A 26,299-nucleotide genomic window follows, 5' to 3' on the forward strand; every position below is an offset into this window, starting at 1 on the left:
ATTATTGTTATCTGCTTCATTTGTCTCACAGATGACTGAGATATTGAGAAACAACTTCAGCATAAAATTTGTCAGGCCTTATGCTAAATATTCTTATTTATGCTCATCCATGCAAAATCATTTATTTACTTATTCTAGAAGTGTAAGACGACTACTATTTACAGGTTGTATTTGGACATATTATAGGCTGTTACTAGTGTTATCATGAATATAATGTAAAAATCAACCAGATAAAACACCTGAGTATACTGAGTGCACCTGTCACCAGTCACATTTTGTGTTCTTGTATTAACTGTATACTGTGTAATAGAAACAATATTGATATATGTGCTGTACTTGCTGTAGTTTTTATTAAATACTGTTACACTAACGTGTATATGTACTAATTTTTTTTCGCTCCATAAAGCCAGTATTTGTCCTTCATGAAGGATTTCTCATATCTAAACTAATTGCATTTATATTCATAACTTTTGATGATTTCAAAATAATTAAAAAAGGATAAAACAAAACAAAAAACAACTCATCCTTTGTGGTTTCATTTTTGCTTAAGAGTCTCTCTGACCAGATTGGTTTTTGTAGCGAGGACAAGGTTCATTAGCAGCTACGCTGCCTGCTATCACTCTGCAAAGATTTGATAGATTGTCTCAATCTCCCTGCTTCTTGTGAAGAATGAAACAAGGGACAAGCAGTCATCTGAGGGATTCTCTCAAAGGAAGAAGGAATGATCCCTTAAAAAATAAAAATGAATAAAGGTGAGTCCTATGGATCATAGCTTGAGCACATAAGACTCAACTGCTTGCATTGCTTGGGACGTCCTTTGGAACCTGACATAGCCCAGGGATGAGGTGAACTGAACACTTTCTGCTGCAATTAACTAACTACAGTGCACTGGCTGCCAGGCAATAAGCAATGTAAGTCATTATACCTGGTATAATTGTGCCTTTTTGGGGCAGGAGACTGACTAGGTCTGTGAATGTACCTCTGTGCTGCTCAGCTGTTCTGCTCATGTTCAGCATGCCGTCTGCTTCAATTTTCATAGCATAGAAACAATTGGGCACTGAAATGTAACTGCTACTTGAGCTCTCTGACTTGCTCTGTATTAATACACATCTCTCAAGTGGTACATAATTTTCTAGATATGGAAATCTGGGGTGGAGTGGGGGAACACAGGGAGGGGGAGTAATTTTTGTCCAGCACAGTAGCTTTGCATTCATACTTTGTTCATATAGTACTCGATAGAAAGGGTCTTAAGCAATTACTGGAAATGGGGATCCTATCGTGCCATCATATCTGAAGATAATGGGTATTTGAAAGACATCTGTGACACTCAGGGATAGGTGTGAATGTTAAAAGATGGGTATAAAACTTAATGAAGAATATAAAACATGACATCTTTCCTAGTATTAATGGGAAACCGTGGCAGATCTGGTAATTGATTTTGTCCCTCTTTCTATATTAGGAGTCTGAAAACAGGGACAATGCATCTTCTGCTGACTCTTATGTAAAACTTACCTTGTTGCATATTTTTGAGACAGTTCATTGAAAGCTGATGCCTAAGTTGCAGTGCTTTTCCCATTGATCAATATTTGCTTGGTTCATTCAGTATTCAAATTATTGCCTAGATGGTTAATAGGCCACAACTTAAAGTACAGAGTTACACAAGTAAACATGCTTCTGTCCACATTTTGTCTTTTATTTTCTCGTGTTTTCAAAGCTGTCCATAACATTCTCCGTGGGAAAGAGAAAGGCTATCTTAGCTAGCAATGGTAGGGGAGGGTGTTTGAGGAAGATTTTGGCTGATGCATCTCTAGTGACACCTTGTGGGATGTTTTACAGAATCTTCTGTAACTCTTTTTCACCTTTTTTTTTTTTTTTTTTTTTTTTTTTTTTTTTTTTGAGGAATAAACAAACTGAAAGGCTTATTTAACAAGAAGTTGTCCAAATACTCCACATGAGATATGTTTGAATTTTTGCACCAGTTTAGAGGTTTTGCCTTTTTTGTTTGTTTTGGGTTTGCTTGTTTGTTTTTCTCTTCCGGGACTGTCATTGTAACTTGTAGTTAGTAGGAGAAAATAAATACACAACCAAGATGCTATTTGGCCGCTACAAACAGCAGAGAACAGAAAGATGATACTTGGTTTGTCAGATTTTCATGATGACTGCTGGATTTTCATTCAGTACTTTTTCTGGGATTGCTACTTTATAAGCCAGATGTTCAGGTTTAAAACTGAGGTTTCAGAACTGATGCAGCAAATTAATTGAATTAATCTTTCCTTGGAATAGTACATTTGTTTCTCTGTTTTTAAAATTAATGTTATATACAGTACTCTTTACAAAACACCTGGAAACAATTACTGTTCTTACTGAATTCTCTGTTTACATAATCAGACCCCCCCCCCAGTGCTGCATTCTGGAACAAAAAGTACCAAAACAGTTAGCTGATCTTTTGCAAACAGCAGTTAAAGTGGAATTTCTGTAAACAGAATATTGGCTCTTGATTTTTGTCAGACCATTTTTTTTTCTTAGGGTGAACAGATGAAGTCAATTGAAACAACATCCCCTTGTAGACTCAGCTAGTAATTAATTCAACAGGACTTCAAATTAGGCTGATTTAATGAAGTATTAGACTTCTGATGAAGTATTCTCAGCAAAAAGAGGTAGAGATAATGCACTTGAAATAAGTAGGTCCTGTGGACTATAACTGATATTCTAGCTTCATTTTTTCTTGAAACATCAAACCCATTACAGACCAGCACAAACACACGCAAAAGGCGTATATATCATTGTTCAAAGCACTTTGGCATGCTTTCTCAACTATTTCTTTATATATAATATAAATATATATATATATATATATATTTTTTTTTTTCATGTTTTACACTTAGCCAGGTAAGATGGTAACTGCCTTTCACTTGTTTAGCTTTGAAATCTAGAAACACGGCAGACTTAAAAATCTATTACAGTTTCACCTTCCCTGGCTATGTGCCACTAAAGTTGTTCCTAGAACCTGAGAACTTGCAGTGAACTTTAATCTGTAAGAGAGAGATAAGCTAAAGGTCGCATTTTTTTCCTCAGAAAGACACGAGTGCCATGAAAAATAAGAGTTGGGTGCTTGTTTCTGCTCCAGTGAACTCAACAGTGACCTTTAACTTTCAGTTTAGTGGCTTCAGGACTATCCTTTAGATGCAGGACAGCTGCAAGGTAGAGGAGAGGGCTGAAGAAGGCCATTCCCAAAGCTGCTGAAAACCCAGGTGTGCATAGGTGAGGAGGTGAACTGGGGCAGTGGAGAAAACAAGGTAAGTGGCAAAACCAGCTGTCGTTTCTTTTGCATGCAAATGTTTGAGAAAAAGAACGTTTTGCTGAGTGAAGTCACTGCTGCATGCCAGAAATAGCAGCCCTGTGTGCATGTGACATACCTGCTTAAAACAAACACAAAAATCTATTATAAGCCCTTCTTTAAAATAACAATAACTGTTAGTAAAGAATAAGATTTAATTATGATCATAAAATAATGAGAAAAATAGCAGATTCATTGTTTTTATTCAGTGGTTTCATTGAATATGCCTTTGGAATTTCTGCTTCTCTTGCTTCTCTCTTGCATAGGCAGCATTTTGTTTGTTCTTTGCTGTTATTTCTGGACAATTTGGTGCCAAGTTATTTTTCTAATCTTCACAGTCAATGTGTCTACCTCTGTGATTACAGGACGTAGCTTTGTTATATAAAATGCAATTGGCTGGGCTGACAGAAAGGTGAGTATCTGGTTCCTACTTAATACCAGGAAAAACATACCTGGCCTATATAAAATGGTTTCAATGGAATTATTTTTATCCACTACTTTCTTAATAAATGCTAATAACTTCTGTGAAAGAAATCTATTTCATAATGAATTTCTTTCTTGCAGTGCTTTAAGGTTAACTTGCATGTTTTCTTCAGTACAATTCTGAAAACTGCTGCAAACTCTGGAGATACAAACCTCAACCTGAACCCTCTATTTGTCTTACATGCTAAGTATACCAAAAATATTTTAAATGCCTGTTGGTGATGCTAAATTAAGGCATGGGAAAATACCAAAATAGGAGGATTGAAGAACAGCAGAATTGCCTTTACTTGAATCAATATGTAACTTTACTGAGTTAACTAACCCAACTGAATTAAAAAATGCAAGTTGCAAAATTATGCTGTTTTCTGTCACGAATGGTGTATTTTATATTTAGAAGTTAAACAAATATACTCAGGCTCCTTCTAGTGGATATATATCTGGTATTTGGTCAGTTCAGTTTGCTGGTTTGATTATGAGTTTTCCCCATGAGCTCTGTCATTTGGTTAGGCACCACGGGAGAGAACTGTCCCGGGAGCTCTGATCCCAGAGCAGATTGCCAATGAGTGTGGGTGATTTTTCTTTCTATTTTTTTTTTCCTTTTTTTACATGAATGCTTAGTTATAGATGAATTTTGAAACTAGTTGCAATAGTTTTCCAGAAGTGAAGTAGTAATATTAGCCTGGAGAAGAACAAGCAAGTAGAAGCTATGCTACGAAAGCACTCTGAAGCAGGTAGACAACTGGGAATGCGAAGCGAGATGCTGCCTGGAGGGCAGGCACGTGGGCATTCAATCCACAGGCGTCATCTTTGTCCAATACAAACTCTGTTTCACTTGAGAGGGGTGGAGAGGGGGGGTGAGCAGTTATCTTCCATCTGGATTGCATGATTTAACAAAATTGTAGTAATGGTTGGGGCCTTCCTAACAGGATATTTTTGCAGAAGAGCATTGGCTTACTGATTGAAGCTCTTTGCAGGACTAAGAATGAGGGAGGACTGAGCTGCCCCTGCAAGGGGTTGAACAAGGGGTGGAGGTGAGGAGGGTGCTGACCCCAGGTAGCAGTTCAGCAACTGGCTGAGAGGAATATGCAGCAAGGGCACCAAAGGATGCCCTTGAGGCTGTTCCTCCCTGACACCTGCCTCTCCTTTGTGCTTGGGGGTGAGGAGGCCGGGGTGCCCAGCTGTGTACAGGGTGGAGGGGGGAGCAAATGGGCAGCAGGTTCCAGTATTCCCCTGTGCTTCATCTTGCCTGGAAGCGTACTCTGTTCTCAGTGTGCTCCTCTGCAAGTAGGGGCTCAACTACTTGTCCTGTGTGTGTGAAGAAGGGCAAAGGAAAGGCTAGCTGTTGCTTAAGCTAGAGTGCCTGAGTCATCTGGGTACTGGCTGGATAAGGCCAGTAGCTGTGTGTCCTCCTCCTTCCTTTTGGCCCCAGTATTTGTCCTCTTCTCATTTTCACTAGAAACTTAATTCTGCACCCAGTGGAAGTGTTGTAAATAGTATGTATCTGCGGAAGAGTTTTTGTAAACAGTAATTCAATAAAACCAACTTTTTTCAAAGAAAATTTATAACCAATTTACCTAGGCTTACAGGTGAGGAAACTTTAATGTGGGAAATACAGTAAGATAAATCTCCTGAAGAGTGGTTGGAAAGCAATGCTGAAAAAAAAATTGTACAAGCCTGACTGTGCCTTTCATGCCCAGCAGAATGTTTTATCTGTGTTTTTATAAAACCATGAATATGTATTTAGCTTGGTCCTTTGCTGACTGAGAAGAAGGAACCAGAAACTTGTCTTTGAGAAAATGCTATGGATTCTCTTTCAGCCAAGCACAGCTGTATTGATTTTTGCTTTGTCTAAACACACAGCTTTTCCTTTCCTTGCATTCCATTTTTAATTTTCCCTGTCCTTTCCTCAGCCACCCCCGGCCATTTTGCTTCTGTGGGGTTGTGTGATTAGTCCTTTAACTGATGTCCTTGATTCCATTGCTAGTTTTATTTGTTTCTGTGTCTTTTCTCTATATGCAGGCATTGAGCTGGCTGAGAAGAAGTAAAAAAGGTGTTTTTAATAGCTGGATCTGGAAGTCAGTCCAATAAGGCCTATTAAAATAAAAAGCCATTCTCAAAACCATCCTGCGAATGAAAAACAATTTTACCAAGAGAGGTGTCTGACCTTTTCTAATTTAGTAGTCATTAAGGGTGTCTGACCTTTTCTAATTTAGTAGTCATTAAGATTTCACAAACAAGTTGGTGGAAGTGTTGGCCCTGTTCTGCAGCAGCTGATTCAGAAACGAAGTTGTTGATGTGCTTCATACTACTTTCATTTTAATTAACGTATACTTACACTACTTGCTTACCTTTCTTTTTGGTTCCTCTACCATTTGAAAGTGAGTCCTTTGAATCACCAATTACATATTTTTTTAGTGCTGAGAGAAGCAGAGCATGGTGTGACTTTCTGGTATTGCCTGCTATTGTCACCTCTGTAGTGATGAGGTAGAATTTATGCAGTAAATCTCGGTACAAAGATGATAGCTAAACTCAACCGTGCTCAGCAGCAGTCAGAAGACTCTGTATAGTACAAATGTGAAGCTGTGGAACTTTCTTAGACGTCCTGCATGGAAGTAGGCAGCAGTGTGACTGGGTGAGGTAGCAGCGTGATTCAGTGGCAGAACATCCCCGTGTTTCATCCTTGGCCTGCTGGTGATCTTCCTCCCTTAATGTGCCACCAATGCAAATGTGCTGGTGTGCCAGTGCTCTGTGGGAGCCCTGCTCATTGGGCCATCACACAGTCAGTAAAAATCCCAATTCCTGGAGTTTCATAGCCAAGGCAGAAGGTGTCCCATGCTCTCACAGCCTACATATGAAACATCCCACACAGTTCGTAACCACCCTCCTGCTTTCACTGTGTGTGGGGGAGTTTATCTTTACTAGAAACAGTAATTGCAAAAATGACCTTCATACTTACTGAAAGCGGTAGACTGCTCCACTCTGACTCATGGAAGGGAGCCCAGATATTGGGTAACGGCTTGCTTCTTGATAATCCATTTCTCTGTCTTGTGCAATAGCTGAAATGATGGCTAGTTCTGTGTTGGATTCAGTGTTGTAGGTGACGCATAGAACTGCTCTGTCTTTGCCAGAATCTAGGATGAAGTGAAAAACTACAAAACCGCTGCTGACTGATGAAAGCAGCCTTGTGTTGGCTCAGCTGGGTTTCAGAGCGAAGGCTCAAATTTCGGTGTGTCTTCTGGTTTCAGTTTTAGAATAACAAATCCAGCTCAGTTCATGCACATCCAGTTGAAATAAAAGCCATTGCTTTTATTCTCTAATCATTTTGCCTCCCTAGTGGATCTTTGGGATCCCTCTTTACTGTTTTCTTGGCTGTTTTTTTTTTTTTTGTGTGTGTTCATTGGTGTTTTACTTCAGCAGGAAATCCCCTTTTTAAAATGCTATGTAATGAGTCACTACCCATGTTTGCTTCAAGCTGAAGGGGATTCCAACTATTAAATTGTATTATTGCTAAATATAATCCTGTTCCATTGTGTAGGTTGTAGTTTGAAACAGAGAAAGGTTTGCGGAAGTAGTAGGTTAAACAAGCAAAGTTGTTGTCAGTTTTGTTTATTAAACTGGAGATTAATGGCAATTCCAGTAAGAAGTAAGCAGGTTAGAAGTTTAATAGATCAAAACACATCTCAAATTGAAAAAATTACTCAGCAGTTATGAATCTCTGAAGATCTGTAGGGCTGGGCTGGGGGGAGAAACAAGAAAACCAAACTGCATAAAAGCTTGTGAGTTCCCAGTAGTGAATATTAGGATTTCTTCAGCAAGAAGCATGATCTGGTTTAGGTTTTTTTGTATGTTTGTTTGCATTCAAAATTTAATTGCTCTGATTTCTTTTTTACTCTGGCATGGAAAAACGCTTTGAATTTGTTTCACTACAGATCTGAGTATCTCTGTCTGTATTACTGCTGTTTTAGCCCACGTTGCTTTAGGTTGCCATCTTCTGAAACCCTCATCTACCACATTCTGTGATCTGGAGTGATGTTGAGACTTGATTAATCACCTTTCAAAACTGTGTGTGCATACAGGAGATGGAAATTTCAAATTGCAATAGCCTTTGGTCCAGCCTTCTCATGCATATACAGATATGCAGGCAATTCAGGTGTATTCACAGGACAATTGATTTGCTCCCCCTTTCAGCTCCAGATTTCCTTCCTTATTTTCATTATTTACCTGAGAGCTTCTACAGGCTGTAATACAGACTCTCCTGTTCTGCTGGTGACATCTACCTTTGTGCTGCATGAGATAGCTTGTTCTCTGCTGCTTCCAGACTTGGAAATACCTGCTTATATATATATGTGTGTGTGTGTGTGTGTGTGTGTATATATGTATTTATTTATTTATAAATAATATATAATTATATAATTATATTGTTGCATCCCTGCCTATAGCAGGGGGGTTGGAACTAGGTGATCATAAAGGTTCCTTCCAATCCAAGCCATTCTATTTTATATATATATACATATATATATACACATACATACACACACACACATATGTACACCTACATATATAATATTTTTGACCCTTTCTAGTTTTATTTGTCATTTAAACAGAACTCAGCAATTCCAATTTCTAAGTTACCTAAACTACCTCTCCCTCCCCATCCCTGAGTGTATTACTTAAAAGCAAGTCATATCAATATCTTCATTATCATATGGAAGGGGGTGGTTACATGTAGAGATACGGTGGTTATTAAGCATTGAAAAGGAACCATGATGTTGCTGAAGGCCCCACAGTAACACTCTTGAATTTAGAAATAGTCCCACTACTGGTTTTACAGCTTATTGCTGTAAAGGAAATAAGTTAATAAAAGCCACAAAGTTGTACAATTTCCCATAGCCTTTGACTAATGCTTTTATAGAAAGAACATTAAAAAAATAGTCTTAGCTGAAGGTGAGGGGATTTCCTTAGGAAGAATGCTTTTAGGGGGCATTGCTCTGAAACTATAACCTCAGGAGTCATTTTCTAACAGTGAGGAACATCTGCCCAGATGAATGGGAGACTAGAGACAGCCCAATCCCAAAACTATTTTGGGGCTTTACCTTTTTTCAAAGGTATTTAGGTGCTAAAGACTGAGTTTTATAGCAATGCTCTAAAATGTCTCATTTGCCTAGCTATGGTCCTCTTAGGGCAACAGGACCAAAAGAGCTGGGCCGGTCCATAGGATAGAAAAACTCAAACCCTGCATTGCAAGCCAGGGCAGCATGGTGAAGATACACTCAGGTGGGTCAGTCTGGAGTCACCCTGGGTCTGGGAGCCGACCAGCTTGGCCAGTATAGGTCAGGCTGCTCCAGTGAAGGTCCTATGTGAGTAAGACTGGGCTTACCATTTACCCGGTGCAGCTGAGGTTGTCTTAGGGTCCAGTGACCTAGACTGGCTCACATCATGCTGAGCAGAAGCTGCTGCTAAGCTCCACCACAGTGTAACACCTACATGGATCTGGAGTTCACATTTTTGAAACTTGTACCCCATTTGTCTTGTTTGAATAATACTCTCATATAGATTAAATCTGTCTGATTTGTAGAAGTTGAACATGCCTTTTAGAGAAATTATGGTGAATAGAAGTTGAATGTTTGCTAGCATTTGTAAGAGAGTAATGGATCATTTATTGGACTAACTTGCTCTCTGCTGTGATTTAAGGCTTCTTGAAAAATAGGATGCTCAGAGATGTATTGCCAAGGTTTAGAGCGAGGTTATAATTAATAGGTAATATATTTGTCCCTACTTTGTAAAGTAATCTGTACTTGACTTTTTTAGGTCACGATTGCAGGGGAAGTACATAGAGGAAGTAAAACTGCTTGCTATAGTCTCCTAGTGCTCCAAGCACTTGGCTTTTCTTTTTCTTAGAGGAGAAAAAAAAAGCAACCTTATCTCCGCTACAGCAAATGGCTTTTCCTTACAACATTTAAAAAATTAATCATTTTAACAACCTTTTTCTTTACTGTTCAAAGAATTTTTTACCTTGCTCTTGATTGTTCCCCAATGTTTGTACACTGCCTCTGTCTATGTTTTATGAGTAAATCTGAATAACACAGGGGTACTGCTTCCATAAAATTCAGGTCATACAAGGTGGAAATAGCAACCTAAGTTCAGGAGTTCCTTTATTTTTATAGTTCTTTCTTTTAGTAACAGGAAACAACTCTAAGGCAATTTTCTTGTAGGGTGATATATGGGAACACTTGTCTTGATAGATTTTTTGTTGTTGTTGTCTGTGTGCATATGTTATGGGGAGCTATATTAGAAATGCTTGGATCTGGCTTCTAACAGTGAGAGAACTCTCCCTCTAATGTGGGTATTAGCTTTACCACACACGCTTTTATGTCTTGCAAAACCATATAGTGAAGTTGTAAGCAGATATTATTCTTGATTTTACAAAAAGGGAAAATTAGATTCATATGCTTTTTCGGGGGGACAGAGGACTTCCTCTGTCTGTTATGATGAGTATTAGTGGTTGTGAAAAAAAGGTCATCAGGTCCTTCAGAGAGCCTAGAAAGAGTACAATTCTCATCTGAAATGCAGTGGACATGTCACCATTCACCATCCTCCTCTGCTGCAAAGTGCCATTCTTCCTGTCCACCAACAACCAGGATACCTCCTGTGAGATGCCTTCATTTCCACTGATTGCCCTTGGTCAGCTGCAAGCATAGCCCAGGAGAAGGTATCTTCCTCTGTTGGAACAAACAAACTTCCTCTGTTGGAACAAACAGCTAGCTCTTACCGGGTACATCAGACCTTACTTCCTTTTCCAAAGGACCTTACATCAGACCAGGTCCATTGGAAAAACATGAAAGCATACCAACTGATTTCAAAAAAGACCAGGCTGTATGCTTGCAGTGGAAGTTTATAGGAAAGATACTGGAGGAGGGTGATGACTTGGGGATGAGATATCCATCTTCATCAGAATCTGAGGCAGCAATTGACTTATAAAGAGCTGTGTGGTTGGATGGAGGTGAGACCATTGCCATCGTCTCTCCTTACCTTGCGAATGTATCAACTTCATGAGCATCTTCATGAAAATCCAGTGAAATAGTGAAAATCCATAAAAATATATTTGAGTAATAATGAAGAATTGATTGAATCACCATCCAAGACCTCATAAAGTAGCTGTGGCCTTTCCAGTTTTCCCATAAGGAAGGGAGAATTTGTTGTGGGTGGTCTTTCTTTTGTGGCTAAGCAGTAAACCACACAGGGAGCAGGAACAGAGTGGGTGGGAAGTGCTCTGACTTCTTGTACATCTCAGGCAAAACCCTACAGAGTCCAAACCTAAATCAAAGCTGTTCACTAACATTTAGGTTAGAACTGGGTAGCAGTATGTTCCTCTCCAGGAAGGTCACTTCTGTGAGCACAAAAATGTATTTCAACTCTGTATCGAGCGTGGACAAGATGCATCCACACCCATTAACTGAGTTTTCATCAAAAACATGACAGCTAGGACTGACTGCCTTGTGTTCCTACTTTTTGATTTGGGGCATCTGAGTCTGTTTAAAAAAGAGACAAAAATGATGATAGCGACCAATCTATTTCTGTGAGTGAAGCAGAAGGGTGTTTTAGCTTGACAAAAATGTAAGTGCGTGGGAGTGGTTCTCATTCATGCACCAAAAAGAGAAGGACAGCTGTAGACAGCCAGTGAGTAACATTGATGTTGACAATAGCAGGCTGCCTTTGTTCGGCAAGATGAATTCTTAATGCCCTAAGTGTGGTATCAAAGTATAAACTTAAAAACTAAGTCTCAGAAGCTTCCTGTACAGCAGATCTGTCTTCAGCTTCCTTTCCAGAATAGCAGAGTCCTGAACTGTTTTGAGCACTTTGATTTTTTTTCTTTTTCCAATCACTGTTCTTCCTTGTAGTGATCTTTTCTCAATAATACTTACATGGCAATTAAGCCCTTTACAAGTCACCTAGGATCCGGTACTTTAAGCTGCTGTCTTTACATTATATTAAATTTTCTCTAACCCATTTCCTTATTTTTCCCATATGGAAAGCCCTTACACAAACAGTTCTTTAGTGGACAATAAAATAATTTGAATGGCAGCCATCCAATCTGGACTTTCTATAGATAAGTGGCTTGGGTATGCATGAGAAGCAATGAATTTTTTATTATTCAGGCACGTTATGGTGTAGCCAAAGGGGCTTTCCTCTTCTGAATGGGGGAGCGGGGAGGTCAGGTAAAAAGATGCATGTGTGATTTCTGCTTTACCCCCACAATTTTCCACTGGAGGTTAAGAGAAAGGGTTCCCCCTTCAATTTTTCCATTGTCTACTTTTCTCTGTCTCCACAAAACATTTTGTTGTGCCTACCTTGTGGTGGTGAAAATAGCATTATGTTCATGCCACTAGTGTATATTCAGAGTTCACAATGAAACAATATGACTCTCTGAGGCAAGGTGGCTGCTAAACTGGCATTAACATGATAGGAAGAGCCCACATTTTCATCTTGGATTCTTTGGAATGACTTAGAAATGTTTGTAAACATTTTCTTCGAGGAATGGCATCTTTGTCTGCTTTTTTTCCCAGCCTTCCAGATAAGAAGGCACCTGATCTTAAAGGCTTAACTGTCCCACCTTTACCTGGTCCTGGACTAGAAGAAATCTGATTACTCCTGGTCTCCCTGGAAGAAACCATAGCAGTGCAGTTGAACAGGTGATGGATATTAAACGCAGGAACAGTACACATGGAAAGACTTAATTTAGCTCTATCATTGTTGCTTAGCTGACAGATGTCAACAAACTGACAACAACAACCCGCTGAACTATTTCCAGTCCCATAGCAATTAAGCATGTTGGTCAGTCCAAAGTCAAAAGCTGTGTTTTAGTGCAGAGAAAGCCAAAAAACATAGAAGGCTAGATTTGCTGTATTTTTTTTTTTTTTGAAGGCATTACTGAGGAAGAAGAGATGTTATTCCCTTGTTACTTCATTAGCTGGTGGAAGAAGCATTTCCCCTCAGATGCGTATCTCTTGGCTTCAGTTTCTTTTGCTGCTTGGAAGGATCTGGGTACACATCATTTGTCTCAAAGATAGTGCTCTAACAGCTTGCTACTGAGCTGGTGGGTTGCTTTCAACCTCCCCTGAGGAAGCTGTTCTGCTTTTTATAAGAACTTATATATAACTAAACCAGTGATCAGAGCAAGAAAAAGTGTGCTGATGTAAAGCTGAGTGAGTAGGCTGCTGTTCTGAGAGGATGAAGATGTTTGAGCTTTTTAAATTTTTTTTTTTGACCAGATAGACAGTAAATCAGAACTCTGGCAGAAGTCTGAAAGTCTGAACCGTCAAGCTAAAGTCATTAATGTTTTCCCCAACAAAGCAACAGCAAATACTTCACACACAGTGAAGACTGTTACTGCAAAAGAATAGAGAAGTTGCTCTAACTCCAGCAGTTAAAACACTTGCCCACGAGATGCAAACACAGTTGAACTCCCTACAGGCAGGAGAAGGAGTTGAGCCTTGGTCTCCCACATCCTGACCCTGGCCTGTTGTTCTCCTCTGCTGTAGCTGCAAATGCCTGCTGCAAATAGTTTTGTTTCAACAGGGAATTGGACACGAATTTGCAAATGATTATTGTGTGTGTGCATGTGAGAGGCAGAGGGTAAATGGTTTGACAGAGAAAGATATACCCTACTTTTCTGAGAAACTGTGATATTCCTGCTAGGAAGACAAAAATGCTTCCAGGGCAGTTAAATCACTGGTATCTCCAGTGCAGAAGACAACAGCAGCCTCCTAAGAATGCTAGAAAGGTATCCCCTCCCTGGTGCATGGCTGCGCGGGTTTTGTTGTCATAAAAACTGAAACTAATACAAGTCATTCTTCAAGATAACCTTTTCTGAACATACTTATAATGAATCTTTCATTTCTAGGTAACAAAATGACAGTGTTAATTTTTATCATCTGTGAAACTTGATTAATGAGCTCCTAGGTGCAGTGGGCTACGCTCTGAAATGAATAGCGTGCTCCTGAAAATGCTACATCACTTCTTGTCTGGGCGGAGGGGAAGACGTTTGTGCAGTCTCCACCTCTCTACGCCCTCTTCCTCAGCGAGAAAATCAGATACGATAATGAACGTGGTGCTTGTTGGCTGGGGAGAGAGCTGAATGTCACTGCTGATGAGGAGCCTGCGGCTGGCTACACTGAGTGCTGTTTCTGCAGGGAAACCTTTAGAATAAATTCTAATTAAAATGCATTCCTAGAAATGGGTCCCTGACCTATCTCCTCCTTACAGTAAATTATTCTGCTTCTAGATTAATACTGGTGCTATATACCTTTTGAGCTGATACAACTTTTCCACCATGCTAGACCGCTGCTTTTCCCACCGCATGCCTCTTGCTGGTGAGTGGGCGTACCATTGTGTCACTGTTCCATGGTAATCTGAAGAGCGAGAGGGAATCCTCTGTGGTCTCCTGCAAGCACTGCTTTCAAGTAGAGCTGCGTGGGCTGTGTTTATTTGTGAGATATGAATGCGTCCCCACCGTTAGAATGACTTTAAGAAAGGGGTTTCCCTAAGCCTGGGGTGTAGGTTAAACCTTGAGATAGATATATATTTGCCTCCAAACCGCTTAGTTGTCATTTGATTCAGAGAGCCTTTATTGAGACTAGTGCCTTCTAACCTAGCAGACACGGAGATGAGCACCTCGCCTGACAATGGTGAGTAACTGCTGCATTCGGAGCTGGCATCGCTGTGTCCCTGCCTAGACTCAGGATGAAATCATGTGCCTCTTTTTCATCTACCAAAAAAGATTTCAAATCCCAAACCTTGTATTCTAAGAGTTTTTTTTTTTGTTTGTTTGTTTTTTTTTTTTAACTTTTATTTTCTTCACAACTGTGTATAAATCATGTGATTTCATGCACATTTATACTCTGTTGTAGCACAGTTTTTGTACTCTCTTTTCTCGTACAAGGCTGGACAGTGAATGATACAGGAACAGTAAAGCATTATTGCCATGTAGAGCATTTGGGCTATGTCAAACTCTTACTTTAGAGTAAATCTAATGTTAAAAAGACTCAGTGCACATCTACTGGGTTTGACCCATGCTTCTTCCTTGGGTAACATTTCTGCTGAAACTTTAGGAAATTTTACCTGTTCTGTAGAGTTTGGGATGTGCCCTGTGCTACGGACTCTGATGAGCAGCCACAGGATTCCCTTGGCTGGGTCTGTGATTAGGAAACAGAAGGGCCCTTTATCCACATCTGCTACAAATTGTTTTCTGTAGTCCATGTAGCATTTGAGGGTGGTCCGGGGCTGTGGGCTGGGTGGTTTTTGCTTGCCTTGTTGCTGTGAATTAACATTAATGCTTCATCCCAGAAAAAGTTTTGAAGCATTTCAACCCCGAGTAAGGAATACTTGGAGTCACAGCGTAAGAAATTTCAAGTGGTACATTTTCGGTTAATAGGCATAAACAGAGTGAGCTGTGAGGATTATTGAGGCTTGTGTAGAAGGAAAAGAAAGCAAATTTATGCACGTTTTTTTTTTTTCTCTCTGTGTTTTAATTCCTTGTCTGATAAAATATAAAGCTGCGGTACTTGTAGCCGTTGCAGTGAGAATTAACCCTTCTGTCTTCAGAGCCAGCGGTGTTTGCTGCCAGAGGGCCTGCACAACCATTACACTAGGATAGCTGTAGGACTCTCTGCTCCAGTTCCCCCTTCTCAAACCAAAGTAAGAGTTGTCAGTACATCTATGAGAACTTAAAAATGCTCACAGCAACCCACTCAGAAAGCTGTGGAAAAAGAGTTTCTTAAAGGGTCGTCTTCCCTTCACATGCTGCTGGATCCTTAGTACACCAAGATATACTGCTGGCAGAGTCCTAATTTCCAGCAGTGAGAGTACCCCATTATCAGAAGTGTGGGCACACTAGAGTGTATACAAAGCAACAAGCATTTCACAGGTCTCTGAGAGCTGTTTAGCACTTGTGTTCCTGCCAGCCAAACTGTGCCAAGCTTTTCTGCAATGGAATGGGTTTGTCAGATCATTCCTAGTTTTCTATAGGCTCATTTCTTCTTTCTTATTTTGTTCTGAGATTTTGAAGCTTAGATGGAGAGTTTGAAGTTTATATAAATCTGAGCTGAGCTCCTCATCTGAATCAGATTCTTACCTTCTTAGTGTTAGGCTTCTGCTCTTGCAGCTGTACAACTTTTTGTGGTAGGTGTGCTTGTATCTTGAATACTTTTCTCATAAACTCATCTCCTTCCCAGCCATGTGGACCCTGTCCTTGGAGCAATCTTTCTATTAACGTGGCGAGTTACCTATTTGTACTCCACAGATCTGTTTCCAAAGTCAGTGGACTTAATAGATCCTAAATCATTTCTCTCTTGGCTTGGATTGCACAAGGAAGTTCCATTGTTTCTCTTTCCCTTCACATCACAGTTGTATTGTTGGGAGATGTCCATTGAAAATTATTCAGAAAATCATCTCTGGCACTATCGATTGTTATAATATTTATTAATCTTGCTTTTATCTTGCAGCATTTTTCCTTTCTACTTCTGCATGTTATCTTCTGGAATTATTTCTGTCCGTACTTTGACAGTGAATAATAACAAAAAAAAAATCTTTCACTGCATAATTTAGAGCTGACATTTAACAAACAGCTAAGTATTTCCTTCCCATCTTGCCCACCCTCAAATAATTTGTCATGCTAATTGAAGCTAGATACAGAACAGGAGTAAAGTACCCTTGGGAAGGCTTCCTGCAGTGCTCTTAGATGACATACGCCTGGTTTATACGTGTTCTTCTGAAGAACTGTATATTTGGCAGAGTTCACTGTTTGACAGATTTGTGATTTCTTGATAAATTGCCTTTAAACAAATTAAATAGATTTATTGCTGAAGGCTTTATTTTATTTCATCACTGCATTCTGTAAATCTTTAATAAAATAATTCATATTCTATTAACAAGGATTCCCCTTCATAGACTTCAGGCAATAAGTACGTTCAAACTATCATTGCCTTTGCCCCCAGGTCTTTGTGCAATGATGGGCGCTGGTCAAACCCAACATTTTCCAGTAAAGAACTGAGGCCCCTCATTTTCAATACTTTTAGGAGAAATATGTGCAGTATCTGAAAATCAGTGATAGGATATGTATGAATATGAGAGAGGCTCAAATAACAGAAAGTTAAAATTCATTTTCATATACAGGAAGAAAAATGTTGAGATTTTGTTTTTAGGCAATGTTTTTGGTTGCAGACATCATCATATATCTTCTAGCAACTTCGTGGCACGTTGTAAATCACTCCAAAACATTAAAGCGTAGCGCAAACACACACACACACCAACTCATAACCTTGTAATAATTAGAGGTTAGTAGTATTTTCTTCTTTCTGTGGATTCCAGTGATGGGAGAGGGAAGAAGGTGACTTTGTAGGAATCCAGGAAAGCACTGAGGACTTGAGGTATATTGTGCATGGCTTTGACAACTTGATCATACTTGACTTCTCTTCGTCACTTCTTATGTGACTCTTGCACATTAGAGTTGTAGCCATAATATTTTTGGCAAAGAATTTAGGTTTTGAAGCCTTTCAAATTGTCTTCTGTGCTTTAGATTCATCTGTGCAGATGTCTGTGTGGAATGACTTACGTTGAGCTTTGCTCTGGGCATGACCCTGGCTGCTTTTGGTAATATTTGTGCCGTTGATTTCTACTTGAAGGGGTTTATACTCACATGGGAATATTTTACTCACTTTGAAGATCTTAAGAAGTACATCTAAATCTGAAGATGTTTAGAAATCGTGAAATGGACAAATTTCTGAAGAAATAACTATGTCTGTAAAATGTTTTCCATTCTGGTTTAATGTAAGAAAAAAGTGATGTATTGATTTTTCAATCCAGGTCATGTACTTAAAAACAGGATTTATACCCCCTACTTCAACTAGTTTGTGTGTGTCAAAAGAAATGTTTTCAGACACCCTATTGTAAGACCAAAGAGCTGCACGGCAGATGCTGCCTATCTGTACAAAGCCAGCCTGCTACCTCCCATGCGAGACAGTGAATGCAGAGATTGCACTGTGCGTTTGCATTTCCTGGACTGCTGCCAAACAGCTTGCAGCGCAGAGCCTCTCCAGAGTCCCATCTACATCGTGCAGAAAACCAGGCTTTTAGTTCTGGGTAGAAATAGTGCATTCAGCCTTTAATTGCCTCGTTCTTCAGTCTGGTCCACTGCAACAGCCTTCAGTTGTTTTGGGTCTTGATTTATTTCAGTCATTGCACAGTTTGAGATTAGTTCAAGAAATTAAATAGAGTGCTTATCAAGTTCTGGATATCACAGATTTGTGGCATCTGTGAATTAGGTTTTTGGGGATGTTTGCTCTTCTGACTCTACTGCTACCATAACCAAGGAAAATTGTGCTTAATGGGGAGATCAGTTTTAAGTATTCAGAGTTAAATCTCCCTGCAGCACACAATGCAGGTACCAGTTTCATTTTATCTGAATCTAATTGGGCAAGACAGCTGAAGAACCTAACAACTTTCTATTTTTCGCACAAATAAAATGTCAGACTTTAAATATATGACTAGAAAAGGTCTAATATTGAAGTTTCAGCACTATCAGGAAATAACAGGGGGAGGAGAGGACTGGCAGATCTTGCTGTCTTTGTGGGTTTTCTTGTGCTGCATTTACATGACTGAAGCTGCATTTTCAGCAAAGAGCGTGGATGCAAAAGCAGGAAGACATGTAATAGCTGGTTGAAGTCTGGCTGCACTGAACATTAGTGCTATTTACGAGTATTAAACCTGGGACTATCTAGGGAGGAAGACGTCACAGAAATATTATGTTGTATTTTTAACTTTCTCAGAGTTATGGGTCAAGAAAAAAAATCCTGAAGTCTCTATTGCTGTATCGATTTAGTTTCCGTATATGTTGCTTAGGATCTTTTTCATCAAATGCTTATTTGTTTCTTCGGTTGCTCTTCCATTTTGATCACATTTACAGTAATAATCCATTTCTTCCCCCCCCCCCCTCCTACGCAACAGCCACACACAGTGTGTAACCTGCTGGCTTGTTTATCAACAGCATTTATGATTATATATGTTCCATTTTGTTTTGGAGCTATTTTGCAATTTGGGTATTACTTAAATGATGTAATTTTACTTGGCCTGTCTGTGACGGTTAGTCCTGAATCTTTTGCTTTACAAAAAATGTGTTTCAGTGGAAAGGTAACTTATTCTTGGGTTTGTTCCTTATGCCTAGTTTGCAAGTATTTACTTCATTATTTTTTTTTTTCTGGCATGCTAGCTGTTTTCTGCTCCTTCCATTGAGACAATGTCAGTTTATGGTGCTGTTCAGTTAAATTGAATCATTGGATAGAGTGTGTGTGTGGAGAAACCTGACAAAATTTTCTCTCCCTTTCCTGCCTTGTTTAGGCCGACTCAGTTCTGAGATTCATCTTACACTGCATCCCCACAAAATATTGCTTTGGCACAACACAGGAACAAGTGAATTACAAAGTGTGTTTGGGGAAAATGGAATGAAGGTTGAGGAAGATAGGATGCTCTTAAACTAGCACTGGATTTGGAGAAAGAAAAAGAATGTGGCAGGAGGCAAAATGAGAGCAGTGCAGGTTTAACGTTCACAATATAGATGTTTTTGAAATGTGCTTTGGATAACATTTTGAAGCTCTAGTTTGAGTGCCTATGTGGCCTTTTATTTTATAATTATTATTTTATAAGAATTAGTCTTCTTGTTGCTCTGTGTGGAGGTTGTTTTTTTTTTTTTTTTTTTTTTTTTTTCTTTCCAAATATGTTTTCTGCATGTGGAAAACTTCCTTGTTTTTAATACAAATTAGTACTCCAACCAAAAAGAGCTTTTTTGTCCTGTTCACATATATTTAGGAAGCACTTAAGGCTTGGATTATCACTGGAGCACTGATAAATCTGGTAGGAGAGCACCAAGGAATTTTGTATGCTTTTTACTATACATCTTCAATTGTGGCTAAAACACATAAATCTGTGAGCAAAACAAATCCTGTTTTACTTCAGAGCATTCCTGTTCTTAAAAGCCTTGACAGAAAGCAGAAAATTTATGTAATTCTGAGCAATCCTTTACATGACCATTATAACCTCCCCTATTTCCTACGTAGCCTTGATTCTTTGAAGTAGCTGCATTTTTATCCACCTTGGCTTCAATTTGTCTGATCCAATAAAAACCCTACAGCATTAAATTGCATACTGTAGTTGTAAAATCTTCTAGTTGTTTTTATAAAAGTGTGCATGTTTTGTACAATAACCTAGATGCCTCTTGTTTGGTTTGTAACCAGATTTAGATGTAGCACAATTTGCACTGCCAACACAGGTTGGATTCATTGCAGTAATTTTTTTTTTTGTTGTGAAGAATCAAAATGATTTGGGGGAAAAAATAAAGAATAAAAGACCTTTCAGGAGAGACACACTTCAGCACAAAGCCTTAAGAAACGAAAGGCAAGGCCATTACCCTGCATTGACACAGTCTCCAAAACTTGTTTGAAGAACAGCGGAGGCAAATCAAAGCAGGTGCCGGGCTCTACTGTGTGCATTGCGCCAGCTCTCACCGCAGTGAGGTCTGCTTTTCCCCACAGCTTGGACTGTTCAGAAGAGGGAGGATGTACTCTGGTGCTATGACCATGAAATAGCTTCTGGTAGCTGGACCGGCTGGTAAAGACATATTAAATCAGGGTGCCCGGTGCTGTGGGGCATGCAGCAAAATCTGCATATGACTAAGAGTCAGGAGATGCGTACCACGGACTTTGCAAAGCCATGCAGGAGGGATCCCCCCACCCCCAGCAGGTGGTGGCAGCAGGACTTCTGGAGAACTGCTGCTCTGTGATAGCTGGGTCTTCAGCTGGGCCAAGCACTGAGTTGGGAATTGTCAGCTTTAGCAGCTCCTTTGCAGAGCAGGGCCACGGAGAACCCAGAGCAGCCAGTGCAGGGGCCTGGAGCACTCCCCAGCACATCCCACTGAACTGATCTGTTGCTGCAGAACCAGCAAGTCACACAAGGAATCTTTCCATGTCCTTCACTTTTTTACTCCCCAAAGCTTTCTTTACTTGCTGTTGCATAAACTTCACCCACATAGGAATCCTCTTTATTGTCAGTTCTAACCTGCATCACTTTAACACGGCTCATTTTTTCAGCATGGGGGATGTCATAGTGTGTGTAACTGGCATATGGGTCTGAGGATGCTGAAGTGTCTAAGCCCAGTGGGATGCATTAGGGATGAAATAGTGGTCTGAATTCTGGTGGTGGTGGGTTTTTCTGTGTGTTTTTATTTTTATTTTTCATTTTTTCCTCTTCAAACCAGATTTGGTTTAGTGTGTTCATTTTTTTTTGTTTGTTTTGTTTTGGTGGAGGTTGGGAGTGTTCATTCCACGTCAACATTTTTCAAAACTGGTATTTTGTTAGATACCTAAATGCCCAGTGTAGGCATCCCAAAATAAGGCTTAATTCTTATTAGTACCAAATGTCAGCAGCACCCATTAAAATCAAATGAATACAGCTTTCCATACTTCAACATGTTTTTGTTATGATTAAACAGACACTCATAAAACTCAGACAAGCTGGAATCAAGTTGCATATGAAACTGAATTTACATTTTTTCTTAATAGGATCCTTGTAATTAGTGATTACCAGATGCATTTAAAATGTGTGAAATGTCTGCTGGAAAGGAGAATTAAGCAGGGGAGGAATGCCAAACACCTCAGATCTTCTCCTGGCAAACTTTTATTTTACACTTCTGCTCTGCACATAGATGAAGCAGCATGGTTTCTATAAAATGTTCAGCTGTGGTTTCACATTAATTTGATGTTACCAATAAAGAGAATGGCTTGTAATTGAAAACTTATTTGGTTACAAATGGCAGGTTCCACTCTTAATCGCTTCCTGCTTTATTCCAGTGGTCACGTTGTCATCCTTCCACCAGGCGTTATGAAATCTCTTAGGTCATGATAAAGCTCTAATCTCCCAGTTTTCTGACACCAACAACTATAACAACGCAGTGGCTTTGACACTTTGATCTCAAGTGTATAATAACACTTCTGGACTCCTTTTCTGATGGGGTGTCCCACGTATCCTGAAGAAACTCACCCAGTGCTGTCCCTGGCCTGCAGCACAGGCAGCAGAATGGCTCCTGGGGGTGAGGTGGCAGTGGCTCAGTCCCTGTGCCATCTGTTCTCCCGCTCGTCATGTAGAGGTGATGGTACTTCACAACATACACAGCTTGCTTTCTTCATGTTTGGGCTTCTCATCTGAAAGAATTATTTATATGTGAACTACTTAGTGTGACTGTTACCCCATTGTGTGTCCTTTTGTCTGGGAAGGATGTTTTTTTTTCCCCTTCTTCTCTTTGGAAATGCAGTGCTAGACAGTAACTAGCCCTGAAGAGCAGGAAGCTTGTTAGGAGCTTGTATAGTTCTTGAACAATGCACTTGTGCACAATAACTTACACAAGCCTCCTTTTCTTTTCTCTTCAAGTGATCTGTATCAGGCTCACTACTCATTCTCTTAAATTTGGAGTAATAGTCTTACTGTATCCTTCCACAAAGCATATGAATTTACAGGTCAATCTGAGGACATACATGAACTCTAGAGTATTTAAAATAGTTGGTTCTTTTAGAATGAATAATAATAAAAGCCTTTCACAACACTTCCAGTATTTTTGTGGCTACTGACAGCTTTGCTCCTTGGGGAGATTCCTGCTACCACAGCTGGAGAGTGATAGTCCTCTTGCCCTTGCAAAACTGTCCCTGCTAGAGTGGTGGGTTTAAGAGGAGATGATGGTGGGAAGGAGAAAGTAGATTCCTGGCCTACATGTAAGCCATTTATTGTATATAAAGAAGAAAACAGGAATGCAGACAAGATGTTATGATCTCTTCTTGTGATTACACAATTAAGTTGTTCTTCCTAGATTATTAACCTTTTTGTTTCCCTCTAAGTGTACTTTTTTTTTTTTTTTTTTTCCTCTCTGTTTCTAACAGATTCACTCTGAGCAGCTCAAAAGGAAGAATAAAGAGGCAGAGGATCTCCTTGAATTGTGTCTCCATCAGTGTGGTGAGATGGAAAGGTATTAAAGTATCTTAACTCTATGTGGAGAAGCTTCTCCCTTTATTTATTTATTTTAAAATTAATTTACATTATGCTTTGGAACTATACAATCAGGTATTTTCTGCATTTGTCAGTCAATTTCTCTTTCAGAGACCCAGACTAATACATTTTTTTCCTACTGTAATCTGTCCTGTGGAGGTCTGCATCAGTTCTGGTTAAACAAGTGAAATATGGGCTTTTTTTTTTTTTTTTTTTTGTACTGAGAAGAGCATGATCACAGAATAGCGTAGGTTGGAAGGGACCTGGAGGTCACCTGGACCAGCAGGGCTGAGGTCAGATTGCTCAGCCTGCTTAGGCAAGTTTTTAATATTTCTGAGTATGGAGATTTCACAACCTCCTTGGGCTGGTTGCTTCTTTGTGGAGTAATACTAGTTCTACTGATAACGGCAGGAAAAGAGGTTGCACTGTAGGAAGGAGAGATACTTTATACAGATAGAGAGGTCACAATATTGCTAACAGCTTTCAGTGAGTCTGTGACTGTGATGACCTGTTTCTAAGACTGTCGGTGAGTCATGGGGAGATTTAAGACAACAAATGATGCTGAGTATTTCGATGAACAGCTGTATTCAGTAAGACAAACTCTGACCAAATAAAAATAAATAAATAAAAAATCCAGGTAGCTGAGAATGATTAAAAGATAGCTTTAGAATTAAGCATAATGCGCATATATGAGAGGAAAAACAAAAACAAAACTTTTAAGGAAAGTGTAGTTTGTTTTGTGAAGTTTACAGAATAGTACTCTACCCTTCTTTCTTCCTGAAAGAAGCATTTTTTGTTCCAGTTAGTTTATTGAGAAATAACTGGACATTGAAATCCCTTGGGATTTCCGATTTATTTAAGACATTGTGTGCTGCTAGTGTAGTTTGACTCTAGCATGTTTCTGCGAGGGGAGGGAGGTGTCAAGTCTCCCTCCTGGTGCTGGCATCCCTGGTGAGATCAGGTGCCGGTTGCTGGCAGTTCAAGCCCTGATCTGTGACGCAGACAGCTGTGCAGCGAGCTTCCTCTCTGTTTCATTTTGGCTGCCTAACAGCTACCACAGGCAAGAAGTTGGCTTGACTTAACAGGGCTGGTTGTCCTCCATCAGCTACTGTAAGTTAAATTTCCTGGCTGAATTTCCTAATGGTGCTCTCCTGTTTGTTCTGCCTGCACCATTAGTAGGTAACTGAAAATAGCGAAGGTCCACAGGGGTGAAACTGACCCAAATGAATCACTGACTTGTTTTCCTGCAAGGGTGCAGCTCAGCTGTGAACCCAGATCTGTGAGGCTTGGTGACGCATCGACATCCTGCCCAAGGGTGAGCTCGGAGGCAAAAGGGGCAGTGCACAGGTCTTGTTTGGTTTGTGGTGATGCCTGATTCAGGAAGAGAAAGATCGGTGGTGTAAAGCACCAGTTAAAAACCTCAAACATATAAAATTGCATCAGGATTGCAGCTTTCCACAGAAATGAGTGCATGCAGGGTCTGAATAGACACCTGGTGCTCACGCTGGAGTGAGCAGTCAGTTTAGAAAGAGCTGTGGGAGGGTGACTGTTTCAAAAAGGTACCTGCTGGGGCTAGGAGAGTGTCGTAAAAGGGATTCAAGCTTTTCTGGCTATTGGTCTTCATAAGAAAAGTGCAGGCACTTGAAAACATTATTTTCACTCTGCTTTAGATTTGTCTCCCTTCTTGTTGTTAACTCTTAGTTTTTGGTTCTTTCAATGCTTTCCTGCCACCTCCCACCATCTTCCTGCATGCGTGCATGTCAGTGGAGGAGTTCATCTGCTCCAGAAAGCATGTGCTAGTCGGTGGCCCTGCTTGGCTCAGCTTTCCATTTTGTTGATTTTTCATGGCAAAACTTCAATTCCCTTTGCACCAGCGATCCACACGCAGTTGCATGAGTCCTGGGTGATGAGTCTGGGTGCTCCGTTACAGATGACTGTCTCTCTGGAGAAGCAGTAACTCACTCACAGCTCGTTTTAAAGCACAGCGAAATTCGTGAAAATCATTTCATTGACTTTCCAGGGGTTTGAAGTCATCCCAAATTCTGTCCATCAGGAAGAAATTTCGTTATGGTTTTGGTAGTGTAATTAAGCAGAAGATCCAAGTGAAAGGGGAACAATGTTCTCTTCTTGATGTGCAGGCTGTGGTGTACAGAAGTGAGGAGGCACTATTGAAGTGCAGTCCCAGAGAGTCCCAAACCTTCACGCACAGAGGGGCGCAGAGCTGTGTAGTAACTGACATCTAATGGGATTTAATGTGAGCCAGATAGTTGCCATCTTCTTTCACATCCCATATTTGTTGAGGGTAATAGTCAAAGGCTGGAAAAGCACTAAGTACCTGGATATCAGTAGCTTTACTTCTTTCTTCAGTGAGACAGAACAAATTAGAGATGCAGCTTCAGTGAATCACTGCGCCCTTTTTTGGCTTCTTTTCTGAGAAACCAGATGTGTTTCCATTGCACCTCTTTTGTTGTTGTGATTTGTGTAATTCTTAAAATTAAGCAAAACTATTAAAGAATAATTGTTTCTGTTCACATTAACGGCACAGCTTCTCCAGATGTGGCATTTGACAGCCAAACAGCTGCTGGCTATTAAATGTTCCTTAAAAGCTCCATTCCTTTGTCGTAAAGGGAACAGAAGTGTAGGGACGTTTATGGGGTGACAGGCAGATGTTTTGGCTGCATCACATTTGAGCGAAAGTTTAAGCATTTCTTTGCTCTAGTCTCAGTACATACATGTTTTAACCCCCTATCATACACCTTGCCTTATGGAGCTCTCTTCTTGGGACTGGGGCAAGATTATCTTTAATCTCAAACTTAATTCCTGAGTAACAGTGCCAGCACTTTTTTTCTACAGCATCTGGGAGCTCTCATTCTAGAGACAGTGCAGGTCTCCTAGGTGGATCTCAGCTGCTGCTGGTGGCTGGGTTTCCAGCTATGCTTTTGAAATACTGGGTGATTTTTTGGGGGTAATATTTGAGTTAAAAAAAGGAAGTTGGAAATAGATTGGAAAAAAAAAAAAACAAAACTATTTCTAGAAGCTTTTTTTTTTTTTTTTTTTTTTTTTTTTTGTTCTCTTTTTAAATTATATCCTCGCAGTTGACAAAGGCAGGTGTTCTTTTTGTGTTTGCACTGGTGCAGTATGCTTTGTGACTAATAAACCATCTCTTACCATGGGGGGTGTGAGGCAGAATGTAGAATTAATGCAGTTCAATTTTAAGAGATCTGGCTCAAATTCCACTCAGAGTTTAGGCTCAGGAGATCTGCTCGTGAGGTGTTGAGTAGTGGAATGGCACCACCGATTCTTAGGGAGCTGCACGATTGTAAGTGTTGTTTGTCAGCTCAGGAACTGGTGGTTTGTTAATGGCTTACAAAAGCTGCAAGAGTTCATGAGGCTGAAAAA

At 39.9% G+C, this 26,299-nt stretch overlaps 1 protein-coding gene across 1 annotated transcript in view; it reads left to right on the forward strand.

The window, feature by feature from the left end:
- The window catches only part of TNIP3 (TNFAIP3 interacting protein 3), a gene marked incomplete at both ends in the record, with an annotated part of 83,463 nt that overhangs the window by 10,481 nt on the left and 46,683 nt on the right, over window positions 1–26,299 (forward strand). Inside the window, one exon of the mRNA XM_084286511.1 lies at window positions 22,795–22,880. Within this exon, the coding sequence (XP_084142637.1) occupies window positions 22,795–22,880 (86 nt within the window). The remainder of the gene's footprint in view (window positions 1–22,794; window positions 22,881–26,299) is intronic.

The sequence above is a fragment of the Netta rufina genome (assembly GCF_964035555.1).
Source record: "Netta rufina genome assembly, chromosome: 4".
Lineage (NCBI taxonomy): Eukaryota > Metazoa > Chordata > Aves > Anseriformes > Anatidae > Netta > Netta rufina.